The sequence below is a fragment of the Sciurus vulgaris genome (assembly GCF_902686455.1).
Source record: "Sciurus vulgaris genome assembly, chromosome: 6".
NCBI lineage: Eukaryota > Metazoa > Chordata > Mammalia > Rodentia > Sciuridae > Sciurus > Sciurus vulgaris.
The window spans coordinates 116,959,630-116,973,034 of record NC_136466.1 but is presented as its reverse complement, the minus strand read 5'-3'; the positions used below and the strand labels follow the sequence as shown (position 1 = coordinate 116,973,034).

At 37.5% G+C, this 13,405-nt stretch overlaps 1 protein-coding gene across 11 annotated transcripts in view; it reads left to right on the top strand.

The window, feature by feature from the left end:
• MAST4 (microtubule associated serine/threonine kinase family member 4) overlaps window positions 1-13,405 on the top strand; it is a 556,979-nt gene that overhangs the window by 153,013 nt on the left and 390,561 nt on the right. For all 11 annotated transcript variants that reach the window (XM_079144856.1, XM_079144854.1, XM_079144853.1 and 8 more), the window contains exon 2: window positions 5,105-5,258. In XM_079144856.1, the coding sequence (XP_079000982.1) occupies window positions 5,105-5,258 (154 nt within the window). The remainder of the gene's footprint in view (window positions 1-5,104; window positions 5,259-13,405) is intronic.

Here is a 13,405-nt window from a genome sequence, read left to right as displayed (position 1 = left end):
GGGTCTTTTCCATACATGAAGCATTCAATTTTGTCAAAGTACTGTGGAGACTCATTTAAGCATTTCACCTTGAATATTATTTAATATAATTTCTATTTTTCAACAATGAAAGCTCATTATGGCATGTGTTTCTTATTTTTTCCCCTATTGTTATATTTGAACTGAATACCAGAGATTTGCAAATTCATTTGTTCCTTCCACAAATATTTATGGGTGCCTTTTAGTTTGTGGGCACTGTTGTTGGATGGAGCAGTGGACAAAAAGATTGGTGCATAATCTCATTTAATTTATATCTTAGCAGAAGAATGGCAAGAGACAAGTTCAAAAAAGTCTGTGTGTCGTGTGGAAGTAGATGCTATGAAAAAAACGAGGAAAGGGAAGGAAGTGGTGGGCATGCTATTTCACAGAGGGCCTCCTGCAAAGAATGGCCTCTAAGTAGAGACCTGGAAGACATGGGAGGCACAATAGCTAATATCTGGGGTGTCTCCCAATGAGAAGAAATGATGAATGTAATGTCCTGCATGGAAAGATGCTTGGGGCATCAGAGGTCTAGCTAGGAACCAAGGTGGACTGAGTGGAATGGAGGATCCTGTGGTCTGAGAGGTGGGGGTAGAGGTGGTTGAACCTTGTAGACCACTGTCTAGACATTGGGTTTCGTCAGGGTGAAGAAACAGCCTTGTGAGGATGCAGCAGAGAAGTAGTTCTAATAGTCCTAGTTGGAGCACCTGGCTTGTATTTCAGAAAGGTCTCTGGTTGCTGTCCTGAGGTCAGGGTGGTCATTGTAAGATGGATCATGATAGCAGAACTGAGGCTACTACTGGTAAAAGTGGTCAAGAGATTGGATTCTCGGATATATTTTGGATTGAATAGAGGATTTGCCAGCTGGATATGAAATGAGAAAGAGAAACGAAGAATAATTTTGAAGTTTGTGACCCCACTAGCTAGAAAAATGGTGTTACGTCATTCACTGAATTTGGAAAAATCTTTTTCTATTCATATGCCCACTGTCAATATTTAAAAACTGAATTGGGCAACCCATGACCATGTCTGGAGATGAGGTTGGAGAAAATTGTTAAGAAGACTAAAAGTTCAGTGTTTGTGGCCAGTTATGCCTGTTAGAGGTAGATGGATGATAAGTACTTGGGGATAGAGCCATAGGAAAAAAAACCCCAATAACAGGGTGGTGGTAATGATGGGAGAGACGCTAAAAATTGATCTGACCTCATAAATGATTCATTTTTACTATTAATTTGTCTTCATTGATGGGAGAAGCCACATGTGATCGTGGTAGATTCTTCTATTGTTCTCAGCCAGATAGCTTGTAAAATAGCAAACACTCTCTGGGGATGACATAAATACAGAAGATGTAGAGTTAGAACTCTTACTATTACTGTTGTTATGAATTATATGTGATTACCCTTTTTATAGGACTGATAATTTTGGAAACTTTCCCCTAAATCTGTTTCAGATTTGCCTTTATGTGTATGTACCTTGTGTTCCTTAGGATGACTTGTGTTTCCTACAGCAGACTGCTAACTAAGAGCAGTTGTCCATCACTCACACGTCGCGGTATGCTACACCCCATCTGTCTGTTGGGCAAGTGTACATCTTCAAAGTTTTTGGTTTTGTTTTGGCTCTTCTTGAAATTAAATGGGTTTGTGAAAACAAACAGGAGTTTTTGAGCAAATTCATTCACCAAGAATCGATACTTAATGTTGAATGAAATAAGGACATATTTCTGGAGAACATGTTTTAATTCTGGAGATCTGTGACTAGCAGTGTGCTAGATGACCAGGGAATGGGATCTGGCTCTCCAGGAGTCGGCTCTAGAGACTGTTTGCTTGGGAAGGAAAATTGCAGATATTTGCAGCAAGTGGAACAAGCCCAGGCTTTGATGCCCTTGAGCATCAGTGAAAGTTGCAAGGCGACCTCTGTCTTTAGTGAAACTCCTTATAGTGTGAAGACTTTGGGAATTTGGGAAAGTTGGAAAACATTAAAATGAAATCAGTTAAAGAGCAATGTCCAAAATGACATGTTTGATATGTACCGTAAGCTCTAGGGTGTGATGAAATGTTTTTAAAGGGATTGTGAGTGTTTAAATCAGGACAAAAAATGGCAAATAAATAGTAGGGCTGCACTAGACCATTTTAAGAGGCTTTGACTAATTGTAAAAGGAATACGAAAGCCACTGACAACATAGCAAATTTGGAAAAATGATCTATTTAGAGAAAGCCCTGTTGGGAGTGTGAACTGATGGGAAGAAGGAAATGGGATTCTGGAACAGTGTGCTATGCTTATAGGTTTTTCTGCTCATACTATATTTGAAACATTTGCCGCCCTCACAGTTCACTGCCTTAGTTCCCCCAGATTTAAAATAATACACTTTTCTTGGGGTGATGATTCTGATTAAAAACCCTGGCTTATGGATTAATAGCTTGTGGAAGAGATTCTTTTTCTTTATCCTACACTTTCTTATTGAATCCCTTCTTTTTTGAAAGAAAAAGACACATTTGTTTCATGTCTTTTATGACTGTTAGACATAGGAAAGGAAATTACATAATTCCTTTTTAGGAACTATTCCCTCCCACTTATTTTTCCACCCTCTGTTAATTTGTAATACAACAATCTTCCCCTGAGTAATTAATTGTAATTCTGCAAACTGGGTGAAAAATAAGTAGCAGAAGCTGATGAACCTTGAACAATAAAGATTTGTATTTTATGCAGCTGCCACTTGTAATTAAGAGAAAATAACTTAGCAGAATAGACCCTAACTTGCTTGATTGCTTTGAGCGGCGGTCATCCATTCTGGGTGCATTGACTAGGACTAGTAGATATTAAGGAACATTTTGTTGAATGTCTATGGCACATTGCCACCTTGTGGCTGCAAGTTTTCTTGTTCTGGAGTAGAGCAGCTTTACTAATGTTAAGTCTACATTGTGTAACCTGATTTTATAATTTCCCTGGTATTTATATAGTACATTGATCACAAAAGATATGAGACATTTTGCAAGAATTTGTAGAACATAGCATATGTGAGTTTAAGAGAACACCCATATTCTTAGAAGAGGCACGCTAAAGTGTTTATGGGCGAAGACCCACAATCTGCAACTAGCACCCACTGCTTGCATGTGTGTGTGTGCATGTGTGTGCCTGAAGAGAGGGACAGAAAGCAAAAGCAGTGTGGCAAAAGGTTAGCAGTTAGTTCATCATCGGCTAGTGGAGTACAGGTGCTCCTTGTGCTTTACTCAGACCACTTGTCCATCATTTCAAGTTTTCTTCTGACATTTTTCAAAGTTAAAAAAAAATTGGCAGAAAAGAAAAATTAGGGTAAGGACATAAAGTGGAACCAAAAACAAGGCAGAAATAACATTTGCATTGTGTGATGGTCTGACTATAATTGAACCATGGATTGATGGATTCTGCCTTTTCTAGGAAACTGATAGGTAACTGTCCAGGTTTCCCTAGCTACAATTCTTTGTCCATAAAATTTAAGAGTAAACTATCTGAGGCTGGACTGAAATCCCTCCTTGGAGGCCCTTCTAAGTAGGACACTGATGTAATGAACAGCAGCTTCAGCAAATACCTTGCAATAAGTACAATTTCCTGTTTGAAAGGGCTGTTTCTTTTAAAAGTATGCTTTGGAATCTCTTTTCCCTCCTGATGTGGCTTTAATCCTGAAGCAGATGGACCACTAGTTCTTCAAGGACCCCTCACTAAAATTGTGACTGGTAGTTGAAATACAGTAATGTACTAGCTGACCAGGAGTATGATCAGATGCTTAATGAGAAGTTCTTGAAATTGAGCCTTAGGGTGTCACTAATGAGTCGAGTTGAGCATCGGGGAAAGTGAACATTGCGTGGCAGCCAGTGAGGACAATTCTATCTAAACTAACTATTCATAGGCAGGGTCAAGTTTCTTACTGTGCAAGTGATTTTGAATGTGGTACAGTGGTGTAGACAACAAATAGATGTATGACCTGTCTCTGAATTTCTTATTATAAATACATTCATGATGGCCTTAATCTAAAAGACTTCAGATGGGTACAGCCATAGGACCAGCACTTTCTCCATGAAAGCAACATAAGTCTCAGTGAAACATCCTTTAAAATGCCTGGGTTTGAGCATTGTCACCCTCTGTCATTGTCACCCTCTGATGTTTTAAAATTTCTACAAAGTTAGCCCTTTTCTGAGGTAATTGGCATTTCTGTGAATATCTGAATATATTTTTGCATCCTTAATAACTTGGATATATATATATATGTACATGTATATGCATATGAATATCTTTGTCCTTTGTGACTATCTAGATGCATATCTATGCATTTGTATTACCTCGAAGGTGGAACATCCAGAAGATCTGGCACTTTTCAAGTATGAAAGATTTTCTTATAAAAGCAGAATGGATCTTGAAATAAGTGTTGTGACACAAGGAATTCTTTTGTGGAAAGCTGTCTCTTGAAGTGACTTTGGTTTCTCTGATTCTCATGACAGGTTTTCTTTTTAAAAGCCATGAAGTGATGTAGGGATGTATTGATTTCCATTAAGGGTTATCGTGCTTAGAAATCTCTCTCCTGAACCTGTATGTGTGAGCAATATGTGGATTTTCTTTTGTGACCAACTAAAGAACTGGTCTCTTGCTTCATTATAGAGCAATATGCTTCAACTTGGGCTGGGGGAACCATGGTCTGGAGAAGGACATATTTTATTTATACAGGGGCCCAGAAAACACCCGCATGCATGTTCAGAACTCAATAAAAAAAATCCATGTAGCAATATTTCCTTTCTTCATTGGACAGTGATAATTTCTATTTTGTTGTATTAAAAAATACTGGTCACAAACACCTCAACTTGATTTCATGACCGACTAGTGTGTTGTGATATGCATTCAAAATCCTGTTACTGAGATTTTGCAGCAAGTAAGACTGTCTTTCAGATGAAAGACAAAACAGTGAAATCCTGAATTTTCTAAACTACCAAATGAAAAGCAGTGTTGGAAGGAAGGGGTTTAGAGAAGGAGAAGAAAGGAAGTGAGTGTGAGCAGCGTCTTTGATTCTGAGTTGTGTCTAGTGTCCCCAGCAAATTATGCTCTGCTCTTCTCTACACAGCTTGATCACATCCTGTCCCCACCACCCATGCCATTTCGGAAATGCAGCAACCCAGATGTGGCTTCTGGTCCTGGAAAGTCACTAAAGTATAAAAAACAGCTGAGTGAAGATGGAAGGCAGCTGCGGCGTGGGAGCCTGGGTGGAGCCTTGACCGGTGAGTCATGGGTGCTATGGGCGGCTTGGATCAGGAGAGAACTGAGCTTCTCTGATATGGTCCTGATGACCATGGGTTCCATGCATGAAAATCAGCCTGCAGACCATTTGATACAATCTCATCCAAATCCAGAAATACGGGCTGGGGATATAGTTCAGTTGGTAGAGTGCTTGCCTCGCAAGCACCAGGCCCTGGGTTCAATCCCCAGTACCGAAAAAAAAAAAAAAAATTGGAATCAAATCCAGAAATACTTAAATTGAGGCCTTTAGTAATAAACTTTAATATATATAACTGTCATACAATGCACTATCCCCATTGTGTACGTACGTATGTATGAGTTTGGGCTGTTCATACACCAGTGTAAATACTACTGTGAACAAAATATAAAATGTTTCCTGTTTTTCCAGTTTAATACCAGTCTGTAGATTCATCTTATGAGTTTTATATAGATGGAACCATATACTATGACTTCTTTTGCTCAGCATAATGTTTTAAAGGTTTGCCCATGTTGTTTGTATCAGTAGTTAAGTGTTTAATGTTGTATCTATATGATTTAACTCCATGAGGAACTATCAAACTGCTTTCCATAACTGCCATTTTCTACTCCCAACAAAGATGAATTAATAAACCAATCACTCTGCCTTCTTACTAATCTGTGGTATTTCCAGTCTTCTGGCCATTTTCATGGTATGTAATTATATCATGTTGTGGTTTTCTTTAGTATTTCTTTGACTATTAGTTTATTAGCTTTCTGTTACTGTAAGAAATATGTGAGAATCAACTTAAAAAGAGAAAAGATCAATTTTGGCTCAGTTTTAGAGGGTCTAGTCCATGGTTGATTGGCACCATAGCTTTGGGCCTGTGGCAGCACACCATAGTAGGAAGTGAAAGAGAGGAAGAGGAAGGCGATGGGGCCACACTCTTCTCCTTCAGGGACACCCCCCCAGTAACCTGAAGACCTTCCATTATGCCCCATCTCTTAAAGGTGTTACTGCCTCCGGATAGCACCACACTGGCACCAAACCTTTAATACATGGACCTTTGGGGACATTCCAGATCTAAACTACTGCGACTAGATAATGTAGAACGTCTTTTCTGGTGCTTACTGGACATTAATATATCTTATTTTGTAAAGTATATCTGTTCTAATCTTTCACCCATGTTTAACTGCATTGTTAAAGTTAATTTAAAAAAAATATTTCAAGTTATGCACCAAAATATTTACTGCATATAATTTATGAGAGAGGAGTAAGAGCTCTTTTTTTAAAAAATTATTTTTCCTTTTTAATTATACATGACAGTAGAATGTGTTTTGACATATCGTAAATACATGGAGTATAACTTCCCATTCTTGTGGTTGAACGTGATGTGGAGTTACTCTGGTTGTGTATTCATACATGAACATAGGAAAGTCATGTCCCATTCATTCTACTGAGTAAAAGCTCTTAAATGTGAGAGATAAAAAAAATCTGGTCTCATAGAAATAGAGAGTAGGATAGTGATTAACAGAACCTTGGGGGCTGGGGAGATAGCTCAGTCGGTAGTGCTTGCCTTGCAAGCACAAGGTCCTGGGTTTGCTCCCCAGCACCGCAAAAAAACAAAACAAAACAAACAAACAAACAAAAAAACAGAACCTTGGAAGGGGAGGATAGAGAGTTGACAGGTACAGGGTACAGTTGGATAGGAAGAACAACTCCTGGTGTTCTGTAGCATAATAGGCTAAATATGGATAACAACAATTAATTTTATATTTTAAAAATAACTACTAGGGAAGATTCTGAATATTCCTAGCACAAAGAAATGATAAATGATAATTACCCTGATATGATCATTATGCATTGTGTAACTGAAATATCACCCTGTAGCCCATAAATGTTTATAATTATATGTCAGTAAAATTAAAATACATATTATAGAAGATAAAAATTAAAGATAACTTTTAAATGTTTTTATTAGTACATCATAGTTATATGTAATGTTGGGGTTCATATTGATATATCATAGATGCATGGAATATAATTTGTCCCACTTCAGTCCCCAGGGCTTCCTCTATCTCTCTCCTTCGTCTCCATTCCCTACCTCTACTCTAGTGGTCTTCCTTCTGTTTGTTTATTGTTTTTTTAATTGGTGCTCTATGTGTGTGTATTTATGAAATTGATTGTGATTTATTCATATATGTACATAGCATGATCGGTCAGCTTCATTCTAGTTTCTCCCTTTTCCTGTTCCTCCTCCCTCCTTCTCTAATGGCTTCCTCTACTAATCACTCTTATTTTCATGGGATGCTCTCCTACTGTTTTGTTCCTTATTTTACTACAGCTTCTGCACAGGAGAGAAAACACTGGACCCTTGACTTTCTAAGTCTGGCTTATTTCACTTAGCATGATAGTCTCCAGTTCCATCCATTTACCAGCAAATGCTGTAATTTCATTCTTCTTTATGACTAAGTAAAACTCCATTGTATATATTTATGTCATTTTCTTTATCCCTTTATCTGTTGATGTGTACCTGGGCTGATTCCATAACTTATTATTGTGATTTGTGCTACTATAAACATTGGTGTGCCTATATCACTATATTGCTTATTTTAGATCTTTTGGATAAATACCAAGGAGTGGGATAGCTAGCTCATATGGTGACTCCATTCCTTGTCATTTAAGGAATCTCTATATTGCTTTTCAGAGTGGTTATACTAATTTGCAGTCCCACCAACAATGTTTGAGTGTAGTTTTTTACCTACATCCTTGCCTGTATTCATTATTCTTCGTATGCTTGATGATAGCCATTCTAACTGGAGTGAGATGAAGTCTCAGTTTAGTTTTTAGTTTTGATTTGCATTTCCCTGATTGCTAAGAATGTTGAACTTTTAAAAATACATTTGTTGGTCATTTGTATTTCTCCATTTGGAGAAATGTCTGTTTTTTTTTTTTTCCATATGTGTATATATATATTTTGGGGGGGGAGCGGAATTGGGGGTGTTCTTTGAGTTCTTTATTTATTAGCCAGCAAGATCTTCTCCCATTCTGTAGCCTCTCTCTTTATACTCCTGTTTTCTTTGTTGTGCAGAAGCTTTTTAATTTGATTCCATTTCACTTATTGATTCTTGGTTTTATTTCTTATGCTTTAGGAGTCTTGTTAAGGAAGCTGGTGTCTGTGCCAATATGTTGGAGTGTTGAACCTGTGTTTTCTTCTGGCAACTGGAAAGTTTCTGGTCTAATGCATAGGTCCTTGAACCACCTTGAGTTGACTTTTGTGCAGGGATAAAGATAGGGATCTAGTTTCATTCTTCTATATATGAATATCTAGTTTTCCTAGTACCATTTGTTACAAAGGCTGTCTTTTCTCCAATATATATTTTTGGCACCTAATTAAAGATAAATTTAAAACTTGCATAAACTTTTTAAAAATTTTCAAAACCAAAAAACCCACAAATCACTTTCTTTAGCTTGAAAAATAGCCAAATGAAGATATTTTAAAACTAAGATCTTTACAAAAAAAAAAAGAAAAAACTCCTTGTTTAAATTTTCATATTCAACTCAACTTTTAAATCAGTAAAGGTTAGGTTTCTTTTATTTCATCAGACTGCTTTTCTCTCTAAATACACATATTTTGGAGGAACTTTATTATTTTTTAAATTCTGAGACTGAGTTTTGTCTACATACCACAGTCTTGTCTGCCAGTTTATAAATCGTCTGGAAAATCAGTTGAAATGCTCACATTTTTTGAAGAATTATGGAGTTTGACTTTCTGAAGATGAAATTTCTGGGAACAGAAATGCTGCTGCCACATGGGCTGTAGAGTAGGCCCATTTGGCGTGGGTAAGGCAGTCAGAGGATCGGAGATTCTGACCTCCGGCCAGGGGAAGGCAGTCCTCAAACACCACCATGCTTCTCTCAGGTTAAGGCACAAGTTTTCACTTGAGTCTTGCTGATGTTCTTCTAAGTCTTGTTCTCATGTTTCTTTGCTTTCCTTTGGTAGGTGGAGACTGTTGGCTATTTTAAGTGGGACAGTCTAAATATTATTTAGTCTAACCCATATTTTATAGGTAAGGAAATTAAATCTTAAAGATCTACCCCTGTGTTTATTAATTTTAATGAGGAAATTTACTTTGATTAAACATTTTTTTTTATATTGGGATTGAATCCAGAGGTGCTGTACCACTGAGTTATATCCCCAAGCCTTTTAATTTTTTCTTTTAAGACAAGACCTCACTAAGTTACTGAGGCTGGCCTTGAACTTCAGCTCCTCCTGCCTCAACCTCCTGAGCTGCTGGGATTACAGGTGTGTGGCACTGCACCTGGCTGATTGAAGTATTTTTGTCAAACAGGAGGGGTAGTAATTGTGCTCACCATTTTTGCTAGAGCAGTTTATTGAAAGTTTTAAAATGATGCAAAGGTATAACTCTTGCTGCAGAAGAACTGAAGCATGAAATTTGACCTTTAGCTTTATTTAAAAAAAAAAAAATAGACTTGATTCCCATTTCTTAATCATAGCTGCTCTAGCAGTTTTATCTTTATACAATTAGGTTGCTGAACAATAAGTTTTAATAATTGTCTTTGTACAGCTAATTTTTAAAAATTTTTAATCTTTCTTAGAAGAGCTTTAGAAAATCCATTGAATGTCAGCTTGTTTTTGAAGATAGTTCCTTGGAATTTGTATTGGAATATGAGAAAAACATTCTTAATTGGCCCTCTAGATAGCTTAGCTAAGGATTTAATGAAGTAATATGTGCAAATCATTTAGCCCAATGATGGGCAGCTATTACTATTATGTGCATAAGTAATTGAATTTTGGGGCATTTGGAGCTAATGGGGAGCATAGGCTCATGAAAATCAGTTTGGTACCCTTATCATGTAGATTTCTACTTTGTGTTCTGCACTGTGTTCTTGTCAAGCCAGAGTCAGGTAGGATACAGAGAAGGAAGCATCATCTCTTATATTTTTTTAAAAAATGCAGTTTCCACTAGTTTTAGGCAACTATAAATAATATATGTGACCTCACCTTGGGACATACCTGGTTGCTAAACTTAAATTAAGTCAAACTGGCTTCTCCATCAGAAGCCTATGCCTAACTTATTTTGTTGCCTAAAGGCCAACCACCTTCCCATGACTTAACTTTGTTTTATTCCAAATACCTTTTCATTGACAGAATTCTACTTTGCTTAAAACTAAGATTTTGTGAAGGCTTAGTTTATTGTTTGAAAACTTTACCATCCAATTGTCGTTGATAAGGTTCACTCAAATTTTAGCTCTTTGGAAGGAAGATCTGTGATGTATTCATTTATTAATCCCTACCAATAATGATTGCTAACATTAAAAACTTATTATATGGCAGGTACTACTACTACTAGGAAACTACATTTGTTGAATTACTTAATTCTCTAGGTGCCTTTAAGGGAGGTGCTCATCCCCATTTTACAGATGAGATTGATTAACTTGTAGAAGTCATGTTGCTTGTAAATAGCAGAGCCAGGAATTGCAACCAGCATTGTGGTTCCAGGGTCCATGGCCAACCACCAAGGTGTTCCTAACATAATACTTATCCACGAGGTTTTAAATAAACTCTGAGTTCCAACAGAATTAATTAGAGCCACTCCTAGATGGGAAAATCTTTGCTTGTCTAATCTGGGGCTGACTCATGTGTAGGGTTCTGGGTCCCTTAGTTACAAAAGTAAATGAAAACTAGGCAATTCATACAAATTAAAAACCTTAAAATTTACACATTTGTTAACCCAGCAACTCTACTTCTAGGTATTCATCACAGGCAATAGTCACGGATATGTGCAGAGAATTAACTCTAGTGATATTTAAAGAAGTACCATTTATAATAATTAAAATTGCATATCACCTGAATACTGGCCAGAGAATTGATAAAACATATTATGGTATATATATGAAATTAAAAACAATTGTGGCCATTAAAAATCATGTTGTAATAATTGTTTTAACATTGAAAGACACATGTTTATTTAATGTGAAGTCCCATTTTTGAATAGTTTCATAGTATTGCATATTTCATACAACTTTCTAAAATTATAATTATATAATTGTATATATGATGAGGGGGAGGAGAACAACTTCTATCTGCTAAGGAATAGTTTTCCAACTAGCATGATGGTTGAGTAGGCTCCCTTCTTGTATAGGCATGTGAAGGATGCTATGGCCTTTCTTTTATTTCCTGCAATTCAGTCCATGAGAAAATGTCATTGCCCCTGAGTTTTGTGGTACCATTCAGTGATATATTAATCACTAATAATTATAAGGAAAGAACCAAATGAAGGAAATAAAGAGAGAGAAGAGGCAGCTCAACAGTAACAAGTTTATTCGGGACAAACGTGAAGACGTGGAGACTGAGGCCCATTTTCTGCCTGCAGCCCAGGGTAGATACAGGGATATGAGGGAGTTGGGGAATTTTTGTGACTAAGCCATTGCTAGGGGGTTGTCAGGAAAGGGTGCTTTTGGTCCTCACCTCCATTCTTTGAGGTGGTCACTGTTCCGTTTTGAATGAGGTGTTTTGGGGATTCTAGTCCCAGATAACAATTTCCTTTTTCTGCATGATGATGTAGTATTGTCTGGGGTTTAGGTCAGGCTGAGTCAGAGTGACTGTGAGGTGACTCTTGTTCTAAAATGGAGGATATGTTTCAAAATAGCTTTATCCATGTCAAGTTCTCCCTAACAATAATGATACCATATACCTTAAAAAATCTCGATGGCAGATAAGAATAAGTCTTTCTTGTTCATGTGGTCAAAGGTCATCTGGGATGTGGAGCCCATACATGGCTCTTCTGGACTTAGTTCCAGGATGCTCCATGTGGCTACCTTATTTCTTAGATCAGCAACTATCCAAGGCATGATCTTTTGGTAAGTTGCAGAAGCATGAGAAGACAAGTCCATTGGTATGCCTCATGTCTGCTAACTTCCTGTTGGCCAAAGCAAGTCAAGTAATCAAGCCATGTGTCATTGACCCAGAGCCAGGGGATGGAAGCATACTCTAGCCACTTGGATACCTTGGCAAGGTTGTATAAATATAATGCTACTGTGCCAATAATTTAGTCTATCATAGATAGCTTCTCTCTCTCTCTCCCTCCCTCCCTCTCTCCCTCTCTCTCTCTACCTCCCTCCCTCTCTCCCTCCCTCTCTCTCTCCTCTCCCTTTAAAACCTCTTTTATAATAAAGATATTTTCATTTACCTGTATTTTTTAAGATATTTTCATTTACCTGTATTTTTTTTTTTTTTTATGGTGCTGGGGATTGAACCCAGGACTTTGTGCTTGCAAGGCAAGTGCTCTACTGACTGAGCTATCTCCCCAGCCTGCTTCATTTACCTGTATTTTAATGATAAATTATTTGTTCAATGTAGACAATTAGAAGATACAGAGCCTTATAAAGAAAAATCTAAGGCCTGTGCTTCCCTAACTAAAGTTTTAAATCACCAAGAGTGTTAGGTTAAAAGAGGGGGAACATGGGGCTAGGTTTGTGGGTAGAGCACTTGCTTAGCATGTGTGAGGCACTGGGTTCTATCCTCAGCACCACATAAAAATAAATAAAATAAAGGTATTGTGTCCATCTACAACTAAATATATATATATATACACGTATGTATATATAGATAGATAGATATAGATATATATGGAAACAACTAGTGCTCTTTTTTGCAGGGCTGCCATTTAAACAACAGACTTAGAGCTTGCTATGCCCATCACTGCCTGAAGGAAAAATAACTTTGTTTTTTAAAATTTGTTTTTTTTGGTTTGTTTATTTATTTGTTTGTTTATTCGAGGCTATGGTGCTTTCTGTCTTCATGGCCTGCCAAGGGCACCTAGAACCATGGTGGAATCATTGACTGAGCTTCGGAGCCCCTGATGAGGAAGGGAAGCATTACTCTAATCATTACAGGGACCCTTAAGTCTGGCGCCCTGGCTTCTCCGTATGCACGAGTGCCCCAAATCTTTGTCCTGCATTCCACAGCTGTGGTGTGTGCCTCAGCCCTAGTAGTCAAGTTGAAGGATTCTTTTCCTTGTGAGGATGGTTCTGTTTTCCAAAGGGCATTCGGGTAGGTTGGAATATAAAAGAAAGAGGAGTCTCTCTGTTCCAGTAGATTATATAGGAATGTCATATGCATGTAGTGCTAATAAATCAACTTTGTTG